This window comes from Penicillium solitum (genome assembly GCF_028829755.1).
Source record: "Penicillium solitum strain IBT 25940 chromosome Unknown utg000008l_segment0_segment0, whole genome shotgun sequence".
Classification (NCBI taxonomy): domain Eukaryota; kingdom Fungi; phylum Ascomycota; class Eurotiomycetes; order Eurotiales; family Aspergillaceae; genus Penicillium; species Penicillium solitum.
The window spans coordinates 2985468-3007915 of NW_027072127.1; the positions used below are offsets into that span (position 1 = coordinate 2985468).

The following is a 22448-nucleotide window of genomic DNA, read 5'->3' on the forward strand; positions in this document are numbered from 1 at the left end:
GAGCTAAGGAGATCCACTATAAGATGCAGGCTTATCGATAAGCATGTTTGCACTGTTTGTTCTTGACTTTGAGCTTCGCCAGAGAGAGAGACAATTTGGAACATCTGCATGGAGTTCATACGCTGTGTCTCGCGATTGAGACTTCCAAGGAGATACTTGGTGAAGACTCCTCTGTTGCAAAAACCTTTCCGCCATGTGCGCTTCAATTCGACCGAGTCCCCGGTTCCTCCAAGCATTGTGCTCCGCGACTACCAAGAGGAAAGCATTCAATCTGTCTTGAAGTATTTGGGTGAAGGCCATCGCCGCCTAGGAATTTCGCTTGCAACAGGAGCTGGCAAGACAGTAAGGCTAAATCTACTCTTTATTCAGACTGTTACTGATCTTTGTAGGTCATATTCACGCAGCTTATCAACCGAATCCCTCCTCGCGATGCGAAAGCCACCAAGACCATGATCATCGTCCACCGGCGCGAACTCGTCGAACAAGCCGCGAAACACTGTAGTCTCGCATATCCAGACAAGACTGTCGAAATAGAAATGGGCAAGAATGTTGCAACGGGAGCAGGGGACATCATCATCGCGTCAGTTCAGACACTAGCCCGGGGACGCATGTACAAGTTCGACCCGAGTGCATTCAAGCTTGTGTTGGTGGATGAGGCTCATCATATTGTTGCCAAATCATATCGGGAAGCGCTCGGGCATTTTGGGCTAAACGAGCCATCTGCCGATGGACCGGTCTTGGTGGGTGTTTCCGCCACTTTTTCACGGTTCGATGGTCTCAAACTGGGCGCTGCCATCGACCATATTGTCTATCACAAGGACTACGTGGACATGATTGGTGAAAACTGGTTGGCCAATGCGGTCTTCACGACTGTCAAGTCTGGGGCCAATTTGTCTAAAGTCAAGAAAGATAGTTTCGGAGACTTTGCCCTGGGATCGCTTTCCGAGGCGGTGAATACTACATCTACGAATAACATCACAGTCCGGGCATGGATGGCGAGTGCTGAGAATCGAAAGTCGACTCTTGTATTTTGTGTCGATGTCGAGCACGCGCGGCAGCTTACCGCCGCTTTTCGCGACCATGGCGTCGATGCTAGGTATATCACAGCTAGCACGGCCAAAAACATCCGCTCGGAGCAGCTACAGGCTTTTAAGAACCAAGAATTCCCAGTGTTGCTAAACTGTGGTCTTTTCACAGAAGGCACGGACATTCCAAATATCGACTGTGTGCTCCTAGCTCGACCCACCAGATCTCGAAACCTACTCATTCAAATGATCGGGCGTGGTCTTCGGCTCTTTCCCGGGAAAAAGGACTGTCATGTTATCGACATGGTAGCCTCGCTAGCAACTGGAGTTCTATCAACACCGACATTGTTCGGCTTGGACCCAGACGAAGTTTTGGATAATTCCAGCGTGGAAGATATGAAGAAGAATGATGATCAGGGTAGCCAAACGGAGCCCACTCCTGAGGCCGATGAGCCATACGATGGCTCAGATAACGACTTGCAACTCCAGTTTACAACTTATGACAGTATATACGATCTCCTAGGAGACATGCAGTCCGAGCGACACATCAGGTCGTTCAGCCCACACAACTGGGTCCGGGTCGGCGATGACAGATATATGCTTACCGATATATCTGGCTGGATAACGATTGAAAAGGGGGACGATATCTTCACGGCTCATCATGTCATGAAATTCAAAAACCCAGAAACCGAGGCACCTCAATTCACACGTCCTCGGAAGATCGCTACTGGCTCGGATTTGGAAAGCATTGTTCGGGCAGCGGATACTTTTGCGAGTACCAAATTTGATGAACATTACATCGCATCCTGGAAACCTTGGCGACGGGCGCAGGCAACACCGGGACAAATCAAAATGTTGAATGGAGCTCGCATTCGAGATGGCAATGTGAAGCCCGAGGACTTGACTCGTGGTCAAGCCGCTGATATGATTACAAAGCTGAAGCATGGAGGCAAGAAGCGCTTCAAGGACTTGGAGGTTCAGAAGCGGAAAAGGCTACAGCAAGTGGATAACATGGCTGAGCTGCAAAGAAGGGTTGATGTGAAGGTCGGACCAGTCCAGGCTTGATTGAACTCACCTGCGATTTCTTGTAAATCATTGGAGGAACAAACACGTTAAACAAGCGGAACTGTTCTAGACAGACACACAGTTCCTGAGAGTTACATGGCTCCAATGCCATGGGCTCGACATTTACCTAGATTCCTACATTGGAACACTAGTATACGGAATAAGCTCGAGAGGCTCAACATCGTATCACCACAACACAATTTAATAGTAATGATATATCGCAATCTCTTATTTGGCAACTTGGAACAAAGAAATTTGTTCTAAACATGCTAAAACCAAACAAAGTCATACTCGCTAGGGAGCAAATCGTCCATCGTCGCTCCTATATTCATCGTCGCTTCAAAGGCTTTCTGCCATATACAGCAACCCTGCCAAACGTCAGTTCCACCATCACTATGAACCCGGAAGAAAAAGAACAAAAAGTACTTACTCTTTAACATAAGCATGCATATGCTTATCCCTCAAGTGCTTCTTAACCATAGCCTGAAAGATACGCGCAGGCTCCGCCCCCCACCCAAGAACCTGCGTACAAAGCCTCAACCCATAAGACTCCACAGCCTGCTGAGCCATAACAGCCTGGTACTTCCCACACTCCTTGAGATGAGGATCACGCGGCCAAGGCGAGTACGGCAGAAGATACGTAAACTGCTGCACATCTTCAAAGCCCGCATCAATCATCCACTGTTCCAGTTTATGATATATATTCAGCTCGCGTCCCATCGCCTTCCCTGCCGTATTAAGGGCGTGCAGGTACTGGAGCAGCGGCGAGTCGGGTTTAAGGGTTCCGTCATCGCTCCAGCCCCAGACGGCGCTTTCTTGGATCTCGAAGTAGCCGCCTGGTTTGACGTGGTCGAAGATTCGCGCGAAGAACTGTGACCAATCTGCGACGCATCTGGGGGATGTGAGATTTGTTGGATTGGGGAGTATATTATTTAAGCTGGCTTACCCGGATAGTAGACGTGCGTGGATAAAGTCGAAGCTTTCCTTCTCGTACAGCCATTCGTTTTCGAAGTCTTCGATGATGAACTCCACGTTCGGGGTGACCCAGTTTGGTTGGATGGCGCTGATGTCGTTTCCGATTACCTTGGCGGTAGGGAATTTCCTGTTTTATGTGAGCTTCAGATATCGATCGAGGTGTGATATGTGTGTGTAGTGTTCATACTCGGCAATATCAAGAGCCCAGATGCCAGTTCCTGTTCCAAGGTCGAGGATCTTTTGGGGATTTGTGACTGGAGCTTTGTGTAACTCTCCCTTCATCATCAGTAGCCATCTTTATTGTATTGTTAGCATCGTGTCGAAAGTCAAGACGGCCTTAGCTAACATATGATGTGTCTGGGATTATTAGCTGTGCCTTTCAGACGTAATATTGGGGTATATCGTACCAAATCCATTCGATCTTGTTCCTCTTCATCATTTGGCATCCTATTTGAGTTAGTTATGCATCCAGATTACGTAGAATGGAGAAGCATAATACATGTATTGTCCCTAATAACGAGTTAATAACTGTGATAATAAGAGAAGCCGCACAAAATCAGACGTCCTTACAGTCCGGTTGCTATGATACCGCCGACCATTTTCATATTCGTATTCCAGAACGCTCGACGAAAGAGAGGTCATATCAGAATTATCGCTAAATTCACTATCTTCATCCTTTTCGCAGTGTCAGCGTACAACCCGGAAAAGCCAGAGACTTCGGCTACACATACACTGAAATCATCGACAACAATTGGGCCATCGGTGTTGATCGGGGCGTTTGTTTGATCACCGAGTGGACCTTGGGGTTCAGGACTTGATTCTTCACTCCGGTCTTCGCTTCCATATAGGGAGGACATTGTGGGAAAAAGATGATCTACAAAAAAAAAAGGTGTAACGTTCGCAAGGGTGCGAAAACCTGGGCTTTAATTCAGTTTCTCTAGGCCATACCTTCACCCCACATCCATATGATAGGTCTCATGTCTATTTGACATTTCGTGGCCTTTTAAGGTTCAGCATAAGTCTGTGCAGAAATAAGGGGGAAAAGAATCCGGAATTAATATGACCTATCGAGGTCACGGATGTTGTACTCCGTACTCCGTACAAGAGCCCAAGCATTGAGGAGGCTATAAGGGTCGGCCCGCTTTACAAAGCCGAAGAAGTCTATGTTCTATGTTGCATAGAGGTTCAGCGCCGGATGTAGTGGGGAGGCCCGTTCATCAATCACACGATCTATGATTTATTGAATGACCGGATCGGAGATGTTGGTTGAAGGATCAAGAGTCTGCATGCAAATGTCGATCTACTAGGGCTTACTCTTTGTCCACATTTTGAGACACGTAAACAAATAATAGTCCGTATGTAATTCAGACATAAATATAGCACTAATTTCAAAATATGCACAATTATGATCAATAAGAATACAGTTTCTTAGCACGTCGAAACGGCCAATGTGATCGGCGAGATATGGGTTGGTCAGCCGTTAGATTGGGTAAGCTTAAGCATCGGATGATATGTGGTATAGATAAGCAGGCACAAACAGTACTATGAAGTGATATTGCTCATCTTCGTCATAAAGAAAAGCCAGATAGCTCGCATAAATAGCACAATATATCCATCATGTAAACTTTTCCTATAGCGAGAGTCGAGAGTACCAAATCAACGAGGATGGTGGTTTAGAACGAGAGGAAGCTAATTTGACTGCAGGGCGAGAGACAAATCGTTAAGGCATGCATGCAATGCACATAGTAAAACGAAATGAATCGCCGAGGACTAAGTGGGAACTAGGAAGATCTTTTTTTGGATAGCGGGCATTGAACTTGACATGAGCAAGGTAGCTTCATGCTCTGAACTACGAGATTACAAATGTAGAGAAGTGTTAATATAATAATAACGAATGTTTGAACAGAGAATTGTATTTTGTCCTAGCAAAGCATATGAAATTCATCAACCGATCATAATATGCATCAATAAACACCCGAATTGGGCATTCAAAGGTCATCCTCATCGGAGAAGACCTCCTCACCACGCTTGCGGCGGGCAGCACGGTCCTTCTTCTTCTTGCGGAGCTCAGAACCTGTAAGAAAGCAGTTAGCAATTGAACATTGTGATAGATAAGTGAGAAAGAATTTTGAGACATACCAGTAAGCTTGACCTTCTTCTGGACAACGATCTTGTTGCCCATGGCATCGAACTTGTCCTCATCATCGTCACCCTTGGCGTCGAGACGGGGGCCGGAACCCTGACCCTGGACCCAGTTGTGTCCGGAGGGGGTCATGACACCGTCGTTGACGGCCCAGACTTCCTCAGTCAGGTGCTCAGTGAACTCACGGGAGTGAGTAATGATAACAACACCACCCTCGAAGGACTTGATAGCCTTGGAGAGGGCACCGAGAGAGTCACGGTCGAGGTAGTTAGTAGGCTCGTCAAGGACGATAAGGTGGGGACGCTGCCAAGAGCAAGCGGCGAGAACGACCTTAACACGCTGGCCACCGGAGAGACCACGCATGCGAGAGTGAGAAACAAGCTCGGCATCGAGACCGAAGTTGGCGCAGTGCTGCTCGATCTCCTTGCGGACAAGGGGACGGAACTGACCGGAGGCGAGGGCCTCCTTCTGATCAACATCGGCGACCTGCTTGGGGTGAGAGACAATAATCTCGGAACGGGGCAACCAGGTGTTGTCAGCGGACATGAGAGGAGTCCACTTCTCGGACTTCATGCCAACGTTGTCACCCAGAGACCAAGAGATCTCGTACTCGTAGGTGTTCTTGAACTTGCGACGAGAGTGGATGCCAATGACACGGCGGAGGGAGCCCTCAACCTTGTAGATCTTGTCCATGGCCTTCTCATCCTCCTCGGTAACAATCTTGTTGGCGCGGTCCATAGTCTCACGGTCCTCACCGGTCTGGAAACGCCACTGGATGTACTCGGAAGGAGTGGAGTTAAGGTGGTTATCGATGTGAGCGAAAGCGTGCTGCTTAATGTAGGCAATACGGATGTTCTCGTGCTGGTAGACATCACCGGAGGTGGGGATAAGTTCACCAGTCAGGACGTTAACGAGAGTAGACTTGCCAGCACCGTTGGCACCGATGACGGCAATACGGGAGCCAAGGGAGACCTGGAAGGTAATTCCGTGAATCTGGGGCTTGGGGGTACCGGGGTACTGGAAGGACATGTTGCTGACACGGCAGATAGCCTTGGACTTGGTCTTGACGCCCTCAAGGAAACCGGGCTCGGGGAACTTGAACTCCATCTCGGAGGCACCGAGCTCGTAGTAGGACTTAGCTGCGGGGTGCTGCTTGACGAACTCGGAGAGGGTACCGCGGTAACGGCGGAGCTTGAAGCGCTCGTAGTGGACGACGTGCTGGATGACGTTGTCGAGGAACTTGGAGTCGTGAGACACCATGATGGAGGTGCAAGGGGAGCCCTTGAGGTAGTTCTCGAGCCATGCGACGTTCTTGACGTCCAAGTGGTTGGTAGGCTCATCGAGCAGGAGAATATCGGGGCTCTCGAAGACAGCACGGCAGAGAGCGAGCTTCATCTTCCAACCACCGGAAAGGGCAGTGATGGGACCCTGGATCTGGAACTCGGAGAAACCGAACTCGTTGAGCAGCTTGCCCTCGAGCTCCTCACGGGGAGGGTTCTGGCCAACCTCAGCAAGCTTCTTCTGGGTCCAGGCAATGACGGTCTGCTCAGTATCGGCAGAGTCGAGATCGTGCTCGACGTAGACGGTCTTGACCTCATCCTTCTTGGGGAAACCCTCGAGCTGCTCGTTGTTGATAGCACGCATGAGGGTGGTCTTTCCGGAACCGTTGGGGCCGAGGAGACCGTAACGCTGACCACGCTTGAGGCGCAGGTGAGTCTGGTTCAGCAGAATCTTGGCACCGTAGGCCAGGGAGAAAGTGCAGTTGCAAAGGTCGACACCTTCCTCCTCATCGGAGGCAACGGCATCAGCAGCCGCGGCATCGGGGCAGGCCTTCTTGCGGAGCTCCTCAGCGACGGCCTTAGCATCAGCCTCACCAACGATGGCAGTGATGTAAGGGATGGTGTTCTGGGTCCAGATAACGTGGTCGTTCTCCTTCTCGTCAACGAGCTGAGCGCCGATGGCAGCAATGTAGTTGATAGCCTCCTCGGAGGTGGCAATGATGTCCTTGTGCTTAGCCTCGAGGATCTCCTTGAGGATGCCAGCGACGGTGGAGATGTCACCAGCGCGGGAGACCTCGGGGATCTTGCCGTCAACGACGTTACCGACACGGGAGAGGGTGTCAAGAGCCTGGCGGGTCTTCTCACGGGCCTCGGGGTCGGCAAGAGTCTCGTTGTTCTTGTTCAAGCCGGGCAACATCTTAGGCAAGAAGGGAGCGACAAGCTGGGGGTCCTCCACGAGCTTACACATGTTGTCGACAATGACAGCGGTCTTACGCTTGATGGCGGTCTCACGCTCAACGAGACCACGGTCAAGCAGGGGAACCATGATAGCGAGGGTAGGGCCAGTGACATCAGTGACGAAAGTGGTGGCACCGAGCAAGTGAACGGTCTCGGCGACGTTCTCGGGCTTGGCGATACACTTGATGAGCTCAGGAATGAAACGCTCAATATCCTTGTTGACGATCAGACCGCAAACCTTCTCCATGGTGGAGTAGGCAGCCTTCTTGATCTCGGACTTGGTGTCCCACATGGCCTCGGAGATGACGGGGATCAGAGTGGGGACCTGGTAGCCGAGCTGCATCTGGGCAGACTCGACGAGGATGTTGATGCAGTCGAGAGCGGCCATCTTTTCGGGCCACTTCTGGGCGTTGGCGAGAGAATCGAGGAGAGGAGTGATAACGGCCTTGACGGCGTTACCGCTAACAGCCTGGACGATAGCGACAGCGGCAGACTGAGCGGCCTGCTTGACGGGGACCATCTTGTCACCGACAGCGGCGAGGATGGGGCCAAGGAGAGACACGAGGTGAGGCTCAACACCGGGAGCGATTGTGGAGTGGGAGGCAATAGCACGGATACCCTCGCAAGCACGCTCACGGGCAGTGGCGTCCTTCTTGTTGGCGAGCTGCTTCTTGAAGATCTCGACGGCCTTGGAGGAGAGAGTCTGCTCGGCGGTGGGACCGCTGAAGAGAGTGGCCAGGTTGGTAGCAGCGGCATTGGTCTCATCGGCAGTGGTGGAGATGTTGAGGTTCTTGATGAGGTCCTCGAGGACAGCGACCGACTGGGCGGTCTCCTTGCCAGTGACGGCAGGAGAGGCGGCGACGTTGGCGGCAGGCATTTTGGAAATTTTGGGAGGTTTTGGAAAAGAGGAAGGGGTATTAGAGTAAAGAAAGAAAAATCCTTCCTTTTTTTCTATGAGGGGTATCGAATTTTTTCAGTGAGCAAAAAAGACTCAACTGCGTCAAATTTTCAGACGCAAGCGCTCAAAGATTGGAGCGTTATTTTCTTCTAGTCTGTCTATGCAGAGTAGAAAAAAAAAAAAAGAAAGAAGAGGCCGACCCTCGAAAAAAAAGATGCAGGAGTGGAGGAGAGGAGGGGGAGAAGAGAAGGGGGGCGAGGATATTTATCGTGTGGCATAACCTCTGGGCGGCAAAACCCTATGCAAAAATGGCAATTCAAATTTTTTTTAAAATTTTCAGGCCCATTGTCCCGCACTAGTCCTGAATTAGGCTTAGTAGCTCCGTTCCTGCACCCTTATTGGGTTAAGTCCTGCTTTCGCCCGAATCCCCTTTCTGTGATTGGTTGAAGCCGTTGCCTGGCTGTATTTGGCTTAGTAGGTGGCTTTTTATTTTTATTTTTTATTGTATTTTTGTATTTTTTAAATCATTTGAATATTGTAACTATTGGATGTTATTGTACGGAGTACCTAGGTACATCTAGATATATGGTTCTATACCCTACTAAAACAATTACTACGACACTAGATATATAGATATGTAGATATGACAGATGTGAAACAACTCTCATCTGAATTACTCTGATTGTCACCTTGAGCCTTATCACCTATCACATATCCCATATGCCTAACCTTCTCTAGGCCATGTATCCGGGGATAGTCTAGTTGCATACTATGGTACCAGCACTCCTATCCTCGTTGTACAAAGTACATCCTAGAACCAGCCAGAGGCGCGAGTCGCCGTTCGCCACTCATGACCGAGTGGCGCAGTACCATGTAGACATCCAATGAAGAAACCCGAGTTTTCTCCCAGGGAACTGGAACAGCATATTTTTTAGAGTTACCAGGATATTGAATATTCTTCCGCTTAGTATTCTGGTATTCTGATCTTCCGACCCAGACTTGGTACCTCCGTGTCGACAGCGGATGCTTAACCGCTGGATAGGGATCCCATCCGAGACTACATATGTACATATGTAGTTGACATGTAAGTCAGAGCTGAGTATAATCTCAGGCAAAACTTAGCCAGAAATAAAAACCAGCGTGGTAAGCCTGTACAACTGATGTTCAACAGCTTCCCAGCCATGCTATGTTAATTATAATTTCCATATTCTCTCTGTACGTCCAATTAAAGACGAATATCAACCACGGGATGTACTAAATTTCTTTCACCGCTTGATTTATCTTATCGCTTATCGCGAGTGTGATGCAAAAAAAAAAAGAAATTGAAGTCATTCTAAGCCTTGTCCAAATGAGAAATTTAGCTCTCATCCGTTATACGGAGTACATTATACTACTAATAATAGCATCCCATGTAACCACCTAGAACAAAAAAGCCGTCGAGACCGCTGTTGGGCGTTATCGTAAGCCATGGCCTTATCCCCCGCGAAAGGAGTCGGGTGGCAAAAAAAGTAAAAAAAAAAAAAAAATCAAACCCAAACTCCAAAGAAATGCAAAACAAAAACCTTCCAACAAAAGGCTAAAACAAAAAAAAACAAAAAAAGAATCGGCTCAGTCGGATCTAGTGGGTCTGGAACTTGTAACAAGTTCCTTGCGTTCCATTCAAACAATACTCATTGAAAAAAAAAATCTGTCGCTAGATTGTTATAGTAGATGGCCACTCCGTATGAATCCGAGATTTCCGCGAGAGCGAATCATTTCCTCTGATTATTTTTTCTGAACCGAAAACACAAGCTGCATCTGGAAGGAACCCGAAATTTGGATGTCCCAACTCGTTTCTTTTCCGTCTTGCTTTTTTTCTCTACAGAGTAGACGTCGTGGCGTTCCCCCCGCCACCTGGCATTTGGCACCTACGTCGAAGCGAGGTCATCGCATCTACACCGTACACCTCGGTCTATGACTGTTCTACAATATACTATGTAGACTATAGTGTATTATGAGGGGTTCCTCTGCTGGTATCTTGGCATATCATATTGATCTTAGTAGAGTGGATCCGACATGGCATAAGCCGGTGCCCCAGTTGTTTATTTGATGGGGAACGGAGGCGAATCTTCATCTCACTTAGTCTGCATTGAGCTAAGCCGTTATAAAGGGGGTTAGACTATGTCAGACATGCATTTGATCTTGGGGATCCACCATTTGAATCCGGGGTAGATGTCGTGTAAGGGGTGGGTGTACTTTGTAGTGTAGTTGTGTGATCTAGTTGCGTGTCGAAGATCTGATCCTTTCATTTTTGATCTATTTTGCATGTATTTCTTTGTATTTTCTTCTTTTTCTCTCACAGCCCCTTTTTACCCATGCTTGGTTACCCAAGCCCCCCCTTTTCCTGGCATAACGCTTAGACCCTTCTCTTTCTCTCTGATGCATGCATACATACCTCCAGGGGCTGATCTGGGGTGACGGGCCTATCACTTTGAAGAATCAGGGAAATAAAGGGGTAATGCAGACAGCCTATCGGAGGATCGTTCTCGTGTAGATAATTTGGAGGCTGGCCGGGTTTGTGCGATATGCATAGGTATCTTCCAATATTCTTAGGATTGGTATACATAGACATTTAAATAGAGAGCATGTCTATTCTAAGATCGATGTTATGAAGCCACATGTAAGCAGTAAGTCTACAGAGAAAAAGGTTAAATAGTGAGGTAATTAGTATGTGGGAATGCACAACTCTATAAACCAGGAACAAAAACACACACACAGAGCCGCCAACACGCCCAGAACCGACAAGCAGAACCAATTCATCCTCGCATGCCGCAAATATATGTCCAGATAGTGATCGAACAATGAAACGAAGCAGAAAGAGAAAAAAAAAAGAGCACACCAGGAGATATATACAAGACTTCATCATTGCAACCCGCCAGACTATAAAACGTAGTCGGAAGTCTGCGGGTTGCGAGTGTCCAGTAGTATCACAAGGTCCCGGTGGTTCTCACTAGGAGAGACGTGGGCTTGTGGATTAGGTGTCGTGACAAGTGGCGTGGAGAGGTTTAAGGATTGAGGCGAAGGCAGGAAAAAAATGGGGACATCGATATGCGTAAAGTCGCTGGGGGGAAAGACCCCGATGTCTGTACAAAAAGGTGAAAACGCTTGTAACTCCAGACCCATATGCGCAGCGCAACTCCGTGGCAAAAAGACAATCGAACAAGCAGAACAAGAACAATAGACGTGATTAACTTTCATGGCTTCTTCTTAACGTGGCTACTCCCCGTTTCTGATGGGAGCTCGTCGCCATCGATGATACGCCACAAACGGCGGGGTGAGAAGTTGTTGCCGAATAGGTAAATCCCGACGAACCAGGCTGCGAGGAGGTTGGCGAGGTGATGGAGGAGATATGCGTAGGAGACGCCGTAAATCGCTGAGTAGATGGCGATGGCGAAGAAGATTATTGAGGTGACGTGTCTGAACCTGCGGTGGAGATAGATGTTAGCTTAGGACTTGTGAGATATAATATGCGACATACCTGGTCGTGATGCGCGGTATCATAGCGCCGCTGGTCATGGTCTCGACGAGAATGAGGAAGGGCATAATAGATAAGACGTTGTGGTGGGATGAGAACGGCATAAACCAGTGCACGACGAGATTGTGGGCCCAGACCAAGAGGACCAGCACGTTGATTGGCAGGATCCACAACATCAGGATCAAGATGGAGTGTGCGTAGTTGTCAAAGTTCAAGTGCGAAGTGGATCTGGTTTCCTTGGCGTGCCATTGTGCCCGTACACATGTGGCTAGCTGCACAATGCAGGCGACCATATAGGCGAACTGGTAGGGGATTACAGTCGAGACAAGAACCAAAAGAATCGCGGTGTGGATAATGCGTCGGCGAGGAGTGGGGGTGTGGAAGATCGGCAGGTTCCCTCGGTCTTCTCGCCGGATATAGCCTGACTTGCTGTGTAGGACCCCATAGACCCACGAGAATATATTCACGAGGACGAGGGCAAGGTAGTTGACAAGGACGCAGACGCCAACGCTGATGAGACCGAATACTGGGACTAAGAACCAGAAGAAAGCGTCTTGTGAGCCAAGTAAGAGATCGTTCTTGGTGAAGTCGACGGGAGTTTCAGTCGAGTTGGACCGCCAATGGAGGGATTCGTCGGTCTGAGGGAGGGCTTTGGACGTAGCCAGGGAGGAGGCCAGCAGAGACATAGCCACCAGCAGGAGCGGGAAGGAAGACCGCAACGCACGATCAAGGCCATCAGTGAAGGGAATAAAGTAACCACACTCGTCGTAGATCTGGAACTGCTTTCGGAGAACGAGGGCAACGACGAGCAATGGGAACGCCGCGAAGATAGTCCGATACCGCATCACTAGCTCGCCAAGACTGCTGGAAAGATCGACTTGGAGGGAGATATCGACCGTCGAGTCAGAAGTTGGATCCGTCCACAGGTGGAATGATACGCCCCCGAGAGCGGCCTGCTCGCTAATTGCAGGCGGCATGTACGGCGCCACACCGTGCAGGTTCACGTTGACCTCATTGACATTGACAAAAAACTTCGACTCGTGAGGGTCAGAGACAGACTGCCGGAGCAATGGAGCGAACAGCTCCTCCTTCTGAGGATGGCGAGTGATCTTCAAACGGTAGTCGAGCAGACTCGAATATAGTGCGGGGATCTTCACCTCCATGAGCATGGGTCGGATCGCCGGTAGCCGCATATTTAGGCCAGCACTGAGCAGTCCCCCCAATCCCACCTTGGCCCGAATCATTGCATCCGAGCTGTCCGAAAACTCGGCGACAAGGAAGCCTGAAGTCGGCACATTGGCCTTGTCCACGACAGCCACGAACTGATGTTCTGCGAGAGCCTCCAAGTCGTATTGGAGATACGAGAACGGCGGGGTACGATCGTAAGCATGTTTCGATGAGCGAGTCGAGGCAGGCAGATGAATACTGTCCTCAGCCGCGCTCTTGCAGGCCAAGCGGGTTGAGCCCACAGTGCCACCAGAGAAATCCAAATTCAACGGGAAGTTGGTTGAACGACCATTGGATAACGGGAACACGCTACAGAAGAGGACCTCAATATTGCCATTCTTATCAAGCGATTGGTCCGTGAGCAGGGTGAACTTTTTACCAGAAACGCCCTGGGGAGGGATTGGTAGAAGACGAACATCGGGGCCATGCTGTAGGCCCAGTTCGCGAAGGACCAACCGTTGGCCCTGTGCAAGAATGGTGTTGGCGTTATCCTCAAGTGTCAAAAGGGTGTTTGCTTCCTTCTGTGGGAGTGTACGCTCGGCCACTTGCTCTAAACCCGTCAAGTACCACCGTTTGAGCACACGCATCCGTTCTGCCCGCGGTTTCGTTTGAGTAGGGCGTCGGGCATCGACAATCTCGAACAAGGATTTAATTATAGCCTTGCGGAACTGGTCGCACCAAGTAATCGACAGATGATCCATTCCAACCCAGACATCCGGAATAGAAGACGTGAATACGGTAAATCCGTGTGTCTCGGGAACAAGAGACGAGATACTAGCATAGTCGGAGGGAACGACGGTGTCGCGCGCACCACCCGCGATGGAGATGAGAGTCACATGCCATAGCGGGTTGTTGTTGGCCCATGTCTGCGCATAGGCGTCGCGCCAATAGTCGTTGATTTGTTTATAGGTGTGGACGATATCGGAATCGAAGGAGACAGGCGGTTTTGCGTGAGGTGCCGACATGGTGATAATTGTATTGACCGAATTGGCTTGGTAATTTGCCATAGTCAGAGAGGTTCGCGCCACTATTCCGCCCATAGAATGTCCGATAAGGATAACTGCGCTGGGATCCGGTAACCCTGGATCTCGGCGGGTGCGTCGCGGATCGTGGTAAAGCGACAGGATGTATGAGATCGCCTCGTTCACGTATTCCGCTTGGTCCAAGAGCGTCTGTCCATGGAACGCCGCCATATCCTCATTGAAGTCCACCATGAAAAAGTCCAGGCTCCGCGTTCCGGCCGCATGGCGGCTCTCATCGTGTCGGACCACATCGTAGTAATGTCGCGAGGCCTCGGCGGCCAGAGATCGGACTTGACGATAGCTTCCAGCGTTCCCAGGAAGAAACAGAACTGGCACGCCGTTTAACTAAACACACGAGTCAGCACAAGAATCCAAGCGCATGCACCGAGCTCGGGCCACCGTACCCCGATGTTATCCTGGGTGTAAGGATCCACGCCTTCCTCCCGATAAACGAAAAGATTGTATTTGCTTGCAAAGCGAGTATGTTCCGTATCGAACTCCAACATACGAATAAATGTCGGGCTCATCATCGGAACACCGCAACCATCTCCGCCATGTTGCCGACCGGTGAACGAGCAGAGAATGGAGATCAAGAACGCGACAGCAACGCAGGTGGTGAGAGCCGTCAGAATTGAGCAAGACCATGGACTTCGTTGGCGAGATTGTCGCGCATGACGACCGTCGGAGGAGGTAGCTTCCATCGGAAGTCGGGGGGAACCCAATGGCATCGGTTTGGTATCGTTGGAAGGTTGGGAGGACGGAGTGCGCCACATACTCGAGTTCCGGGAGCGCGGTGTCGCGCTGCCGTCGCGGCGAAGGTCGAAGCTGGTACCGCGCCTAGCTATTTGAGATCGGGTTTTCTCGTCGATGGCGGTGCCATCGTCTGTTCGGGAGACCGAGGAATCTTCGTCCTCGACAGGGGAGCCCGACGAGCGTCTGTGCATTGGAGAAGGCGGAGCCGGGACTTCATCCAGCACACACAGACAGGTTCTTGGCGCAGGGGGTTAAACCTCGCAAGAGAACCCTTAACGAGTAAGGAACGAGGGGAAAGGAAGGGATGGGAATGAGGGAAAGACAAGAATGGAAGCCGGGGCGGTTGGAGGTTTGTCTGGGCCTTGGCGGAGAAATGGCCTGTGTCCCTGACAGTCCCTGAAAGTGCTTTTTTTTGTGGGTACAGCTATTGGAGGTGTTTATGAACTCCAAAAGGGTTTCTTCTAATCTTTAGTCTCTCGGGATTTTGACTTAAAATATTCATCGGTTTGAAAATCCTCGTTTCTTTTTTTTTTTCGACGCAATTGGCATCGTAGGCTTGGCGCCACAGCCCTACTAGTACATAGCCCTACAACGTACGGAGTAGAGGCTTTGAAGCCACGACAAAACAAGCCTATGCCGAGAATGGCGTACATATTTCTATCTTAGATATAGCCATTATAAATAGACATTAGATCGAGATGTAGGAAAATTTTCATGTATGGAAGCATTAGAACTACCACAACAGGCAACCATGTATCCCGTTAATGTTCCTGCAGGACGCGTATGCCACAGACTAAGACTAGGCAGATGCTTATTACTATTATAAATGACATCCCCATAGAGATTAATATGATTAGAGATCGCATTCTGTCTTTATACAACCATGGAACATTTGAAACTAGTTAGATGTTCAGGTCTACTTATTATTAGACCCCTATATGCCATTTTGCTCAAAGTGACTCTATTATCAGGAGCAATGACGTGCTATACTAGCTAACTATGTAGTATACCATCACATCCACATTCAACCCATAGTATAACCATCTAATTTCTCTATAACTACCACTAGTTGCTTTTCATCTTAATCCATTCTAGTATTTTCATTTAATTCAATTTCAAGAATATTGTATAAGTGCGGGGTTGTAGGCTGGAAGGACGAATCCCTGCACTACCTATAAAGAGCCTCTACGCTTACTATGTTTTCGTTCTGTGCACCTACCTACATGTATGTAGTCCTGTCCTCCCCAGCTTCCACCGAGAATCCCACAGTTCATCAAGGATCATCACTCTTCACGTATAGTAGAGGTAGGTACTACGGATCCCTTTATACTTCTCTGTCATACTAAAGGGAACGAAGATACACTTCGTAAGACTGGCTTGCGCGCCAGAATGAGCACTATTAATTAAGCAGATTCTGATCCTCGGCGTGACATACTATCTACTAGTTCCCAGGTGTGAATTACAGCTGTTGAGAGATACCCACTAACCTTCCATCTACAGGGCAATCAAACACACACACGAGAGCAAGGCCTTGCCGACGTCACACAAAGCGAGTGAGATAAACAAGGCAAGTCCATAGATGCCAAATTATTGTTTTGTCCAATTATCGCATTCTAGATGTTTCTTCCACATTCTCCCAAATAAAACAAGTCCCAAGCCGTTGCAAGGTCCCGAAATACAAAGCAATCATCAGTCATCGTGCGGGCATTAGATAATACCTTCTCTTAAAAGCTCCTAGCAGGTCTACGGCACAATAGAAGTTCTAGCCTTCTCGGGATCTTCCCCAAAGTCCTCCTTGGTACTGAGACCGCGGTGAGCAGCAACCTCCTGGAGGTCCGCATCATGCTCAGCGTCGAAGTTACGACCCAAACGCTCTGGCCCAGCAATTGTAATCAAAATAACATAGGCAAAGACACAGCCCATGAAGATGCAGATGACCTTGCCATACTCGTATCGGTGAGCGGCTGTTTCAGTTGGAGGCAGCGGGAAGCGTTCACCGATGGTTGATTCAATAGTCGAGCTAGCAGAGGAGACCAAGTTTCCAAGTTGGTAGGCTGTGCCAACGGCGAAGGTGCGGATAGGTCCTGGCGATAGCTCCATAAGGTGAATGGGGATTACACCCCATGCACCCTGGACCATAAACTGCTCGAAATAGGCCGCAGCAATAACATTCTTGTTCTGGACAAATGTGTAAGGGTAGAGCAAGGCGCCGCCGACGATAGAGATGGCGATGATAGAGAACCGGCGACCGAAGATCTGACTGGCCCAGCCGCATAATACGCCACCTGACAAAGCGCCCAGGTTGGCGACGACTTGTGTGACAGTGACTGCATTCTTTGAGAATTTGAACTGGTTCTCCAGCATGGTCGGGTACAGATCTTGAGATCCGTGCGACTAGGTCTCCATGTTAGCTTGTTCTGTTACTCGAATAGCTAATTCACATAAGCACATACCATGAAATTAAACCCAGACATAAGCAGGACCAGGTATATGAGCATTAACCAATGTCGCTGCAGTGCAACCTTCCCTTCTGACATGAACGATGCCGCAACGCCTCCGCGCACTTCCTGTCGCGCTTCCTGTCGTCGACGGAAAGTCTCGGTTTCGCCTAGGAACAACCGGAAGATAATAATCAAGACTGGTGGACCAGCCGCAAACCAGAACAGCGGCCGCCATCCATGTGGGGTAGTATCAACAAGACCTCTGGCGAAAGCCGTGGCTAGTAGATATCCAAAAGCATAACCTTGCTGCAAGAGTCCTGAAATGATACCACGGGCTTCAGGTGGGCAATCCTCCAGCGCGGTAGCAGCCGCATTACCATACAAGCCACCCATGGCAATTCCAAACAAGGCGCGACAAGCCAGAAACTGTTTATAAGTTTGGCAGAAACCAGCGCCGAGCTCGAGGACCACGAAGAGCAGCTGGTTGACGATGAATGGCCATTTACGGCCCCATCGATCAGAGGCGATTCCGAAGGTGATCGCGCCGACGGATCGCAGCATCAGAACCAGGGTGATTCCCCATGTGATGTCGGTCACAGATTTATCGAATGATTCGGCAAGCTCGGAGGTAACAAGTGAGACGGTGAAGAAGTCGAACGAGTCCCAAGACCACCCAAGAAACGCGACCTATTGGGGTTAGGTATGTTAGCCAAGTCTTTTTTTTTTCTTGCGCGTCAGCCCTACGGGGAGATCGACATACCGAGAAATTAAGCCACTGGGTGCGGTTAAGCAGCGTCAGGGCCTTGAAAGGGTTCGGCGCGGGATTCATCGGAGGCACGAGAGAGGAGAAACGAGTTGAAATGTAGCGGCCGACACTCATATGCTCGTCGACATCCGGCGAGGATGTCGCCGCATACTGAGGCCTTGCCTCATCCATAACTGCTGAGGATCTTGGAACGCCTGTGAATCGGAGGGTAAAAGCCTGATCCTGGAGCAAAGTCCGAAGGGGGAGAAATAAGATAGATCAGAAGCTAAAATAAGGGGGGTCAGCGCAGCTCTAAATACCGCGCGGGAATCGTCCGTCCTATACCCCCCTCTATGGTCACCGAATTTGGCGGACATCCCGAGGGCCGAAAGAATCAAACGAATGACCACCGACGTCTGCGGTCCCGCCGAATGCAGGGATACGACGTGATCTTATTCGCTTGCCGTGCGTGCCACGCGGGTCAGCAATCTGGAGTCGGGGATGCGCACGAATGAGGGCAATCTAAGCTCAGTCGATGATCACGCACGGTACACTTATGGGGTATTGGTCCCCCAGAAACCGAGAGTCCCCGTGGGGAAAAGTTAGAAAAAGTCAGAAAAGGTTTTCAATGAATTTGGAATGGTACGGTGTTCCGGCTGTAAACGCAGGTTGATGCAAGGCACGGGGCTCTTAGTTTTTCGGGTGTGCATTCTTTTATGGAATTCTTTGTCTTTTTCACTTCTACGTTCTTCTACATTGGTTTTCGTTTGACTTTTTTTTTTTTTCCTCCGAGGGCTCTGCACTCTCCGATATGTGCTTTTGGATTCAATGAATGACTGCATTTAACAGCTGCAATATATGTACAGAAGTACGCTCACTGTTAGTTTTGTGTTTCAATCCGAAGACATATGTACTCTGGACTCTGCCCAGACCGCGGGGATGTGGAGTTTAAAATGGAGGGGGAAAAGGCTGGAGAAATCCCCACAATAGCCATCTCTTTGGACTTTCTTTCCAATCGGCTCGATTGTGATAGGCTCGTTACCAGTCCGTCTCGATTTAATAGGCTATTCTACTGATCGCCGGTTTTGTGTGCCAAACGAGGAAAACCCACATACATCCTGGACTTTGGACTTTTCATGACACATGATTTTAGAAACATCTACTACATAATCTGTGCTCCGTAATGGTTCATGATAGACTGCAGCAACCCTAGACTCATATATTAGCCTTTCAAATGATCCAGCGGCCCGTAGTTCCTTGGCAGGGCTTCTCTGAAGTAAGACTTTGCCCAGGAGGGTAGTAGGCTGCCAAGAATTACGGGGACAGTGCGTGGCCATGTTCGGCTCCTCCCCGAATATACCAAGTACCCATGGATGGGGTAAGGTTATAGAGTTCTCTTTGACCAGTTATCACATATTGCCTTCCCTTGACATCCTTAACCCTCTAAACCCACGACAAAGTCCGAAATCCCAAGTGCGAGTCAGTTCTTGGCTACAGCGCCAATAAATGCCACGTTATTGGCAAGAAAGCTTTTTATCACCACGCTCGGACTCACATGCTTGGCTACCCTGCAAACACATATGCAAATTGAGTTGTATCCTTCCCTCCTGCGCTTGCTTTGCTATTGGCGTCCTTTCGTGTTCGGACATTATATACCCGTAAGGGTCTCCACTTCTCGGGAGTATACGGTTAAATGGACAAGTCGTTGGTATGCCACTTGGTGGCGGTTGTCGATCGTTATTTTGATTATGAAGCGAGGCGGGGAATATTTTATCCTAGATAACGCTGCTCGCTTTTCTCTTTCGTGTAATCTGACTACTAAAGGCTCTTTGGGCTCTTTGACAGGTTAACCCAGTGAATTCAGTAGTGGATCCAGTCTCCACTTTGACAAGATCCGGGGTATAACCAGCGATAAAGAAGTTAATTCAATGACCAGCAAATTATTGAGGGCATCTTAATTTGTTGGATATCCTAACTTCTATAACCAATTATAGGCACATGGTATCTCTTGTCAACCTTTTGGGAAACAGAAAATGCCGACATTGAGTATATTCGGGGTAGAAATGCGACGTATTGAAGGAAGTTGGTGTTTAGTAGTGGACATTATCTTCTTGTCCCTCCAAGGTCAATTGGCAGGCCGCTTTGATTGGGATTGGGGTTTATCTCGGATGAGTACCAGAGAAACCGGTTATATATTGAGAGTTCTAGTTGCTACGGAGACCGTCTGGACTCTAGTCTCAAACCTTTAAATGCGAAAGCAACAAGTTGGGTTGAACTTGATAAGAAGATTGCTATAGGTTAGGTAGAACCTTGGAACGATTCTTTCCAGCCTCCAATCATTTTCACTTCACATCATACACACAGTTGGGTTTAAAAGGTCGACGAAGGATTTGGAACCTCAGTTCAGATTCTAGACCTTGATACGCATATAGGAATAGGATAGCAGCAGTCAAAGTACACATGTCCCTGCATGGGATATTATAACCCACACGGTGAGGGTTATAGTGCTGTTCTATTGGAAGATTAGTGGCCGATGTCCCTTCGTGCTCACCAAGCACCGTAAACTTTATCTTACTCGACAGGTATGAGTACTTTGGCTTCTCTTCATGCTGGTTGAAGAACAGATTGACCGAGTATTAGCTATTTCAATATCAAGTCGATACCGCTGAACACCAAGCAGGTAATACATCAAGGCAGTGGACCTTTTAACATGGAACCCGTCAAGCTTGAAGGACCATAATGAATGTATAATGAACAGGATATATTGCCTTATTATCGTTACTTAAGTCGCTCCGGTCTATAAATATCTACCAAATCAGGAATGCTCCTCGGTTCCTTGCAGGAGCCTGTCAACTGCGGGGCGACAATCTTGGCGTCGACTGGCCTAGATAGATGCCAAATCTCAAATGCCGTAAAGGCCCACAATCAAACAGATGGAGACAGACTCATTGGTTACATAGTCCAGCTGAAGAAAGGTTAAGCCACATTCTAAGATGACAAGGAGGCTGTGTTGATCTCTAAACCCCCTGAGAGGCGGTGCTCAATTTCCCGCTCAGCCCCGCGAGCCCCGCTGATGCCGTGTATTTATTATCAGGTCATCCCCAGATCTCCCCTTCCTGTTCAGTTTATCCTAAATATCGATACTTATCATCATACCTAACACTTACCCATCAACCGACCCTTATATTCCCCCAATATCAACATGTCGTACGGTGGACCCCCGCAGAATCAATACGGCGGCGGCGGTGCCGGTTACTATGACCAGCAAGGCCAAGGACACTACCCCCCTCAACAGGGTCATTCCCCTCAACCACAGCAAGGCTATTACCCACCAGAGGTGAGTTTATACACAAAGCACATGACATACCATTGCACAGAACCGAGTTGCACAGCCCTCAAACTCTCACACTCGTACTCGTATAGCGGCATGCATAACTAACTTTCCGCGCTACAGGGCCAACAGGCTTACGGTCAGCCCCAATACAACCAACACCCAGGACCTTATGATCAACAAGGTGGCCAGGGCTACCAGACATACCCCCAGCAGCACCAGCAGGGCCAGTACCCTCCTCAAGGCAGTCCTGGATACGGACAGCATGGACAACCTCCCCAGGATCGCGGCCACTCGCCCTACCCTCCCCAGCAACAGCAGTACCCACAAAGTAGCGGCGGCGAGAGCTCTGCGTACTATGGCGGCGCACCCCCGCACCAGCAAGGACAGCCTGGTGCTGTAGGACAGGAGGGCGACAGGGGCCTCGGGTCGACGCTGCTTGGTGGCGCGGCTGGTGGGTTCATGGGCAACAAGCTCGGCCACGGCATCCTTGGTACTGCGGGCGGTGCTGTTTTGGGTGCTGTTGGTATGAACATGGCAACTAATAAGCTGTGAGTCTTGCCCTTTGCGCTATCCTTTTTCTTTTGGTCTTTTTGGTTGAAATGAGACTGACTGTTGACACCATGGTATAGTGGGAAGGAACACAAGAAGCACAAGAAAGAGAAGAAGCATAAGAAGGATAAGAAGGATAAGAAGCACAAGAAAAAGAGCTCGAGCTCCAGCAGCTCCAGCTCTAGCTCGTCCTCTGATAGCGACTAATTGGTCTCGCTTTTTTGGTGTGATTGGTTACGGTGACTTGTATCCTTCAAATTCTGTATACCCTGTCTTTTTCTCTGCTGCTTTTTCTCTGCTGCTTTTTCTGTTCCAGTGGCATCCGGCCCGTTTTGGATTCTCCTAAGGGAAGTCGGAGACCTTTACGCGTTACGTTTATCATGCATTTGTATTCTTAGTGAGATGACAGCCCATCAACAAAGTTAAATTATCGAATCATGCGATTATTATGCCTTAGTTGGTGAGATATCCTGGAGTGCTTGTTAGCCTGCATTTCTGCCTCGTAGATAGCCCTTCATTT

The 22448-nt window shown here is 49.2% G+C and overlaps 6 protein-coding genes across 6 annotated transcripts; 3 read left to right on the forward strand and 3 right to left on the reverse strand.

The window, feature by feature from the left end:
* Positions 1-108: 108 nt before the first annotated feature.
* Positions 109-2090, forward strand: N7455_010433 (DEAD/DEAH box helicase; the record flags this gene model as incomplete). The annotated part of the gene is made up of 2 exons (XM_040954983.2): positions 109-342; positions 390-2090. 2 exons carry the CDS (start codon positions 109-111, stop codon positions 2088-2090), a joined length of 1935 nt encoding a protein of 644 aa, XP_040814573.2.
* Positions 2091-2418: 328 nt separating this feature from the next.
* On the reverse strand, positions 2419-3922 carry N7455_010434 (class I SAM-dependent methyltransferase; the record flags this gene model as incomplete). The annotated part of the gene is made up of 9 exons (XM_040954833.2): positions 2419-2458; positions 2521-2982; positions 3037-3192; positions 3253-3360; positions 3412-3422; positions 3473-3512; positions 3565-3575; positions 3636-3740; positions 3797-3922. The coding sequence occupies 9 exons, from the start codon at positions 3920-3922 to the stop codon at positions 2419-2421; spliced, it is 1059 nt and encodes a 352-aa protein (XP_040814642.2).
* Positions 3923-4959: 1037 nt separating this feature from the next.
* Positions 4960-8496, forward strand: N7455_010435 (uncharacterized protein; the record flags this gene model as incomplete). The annotated part of the gene is made up of 2 exons (XM_065606456.1): positions 4960-5141; positions 5208-8496. The coding sequence occupies 2 exons, from the start codon at positions 4960-4962 to the stop codon at positions 8494-8496; spliced, it is 3471 nt and encodes a 1156-aa protein (XP_065460419.1).
* A 3080-nt stretch (positions 8497-11576) lies between these two features.
* On the reverse strand, positions 11577-15050 carry N7455_010436 (GPI inositol-deacylase; the record flags this gene model as incomplete). The annotated part of the gene is made up of 3 exons (XM_040954912.2): positions 11577-11805; positions 11861-14451; positions 14511-15050. 3 exons carry the CDS (start codon positions 15048-15050, stop codon positions 11577-11579), a joined length of 3360 nt encoding a protein of 1119 aa, XP_040814585.1.
* A 1552-nt stretch (positions 15051-16602) lies between these two features.
* Positions 16603-18237, reverse strand: N7455_010437 (sugar transporter family protein; the record flags this gene model as incomplete). Its single annotated transcript, XM_040954901.2, has 3 exons — positions 16603-17253; positions 17313-17987; positions 18061-18237. 3 exons carry the CDS (start codon positions 18235-18237, stop codon positions 16603-16605), a joined length of 1503 nt encoding a protein of 500 aa, XP_040814605.1.
* A 3010-nt stretch (positions 18238-21247) lies between these two features.
* N7455_010438 (putative glutamine-serine rich protein MS8) lies at positions 21248-22135 on the forward strand (the record flags this gene model as incomplete). The annotated part of the gene is made up of 3 exons (XM_040954796.2): positions 21248-21382; positions 21500-21927; positions 22009-22135. The coding sequence occupies 3 exons, from the start codon at positions 21248-21250 to the stop codon at positions 22133-22135; spliced, it is 690 nt and encodes a 229-aa protein (XP_040814532.1).
* Between the last annotated feature and the right edge of the window lie 313 nt (positions 22136-22448).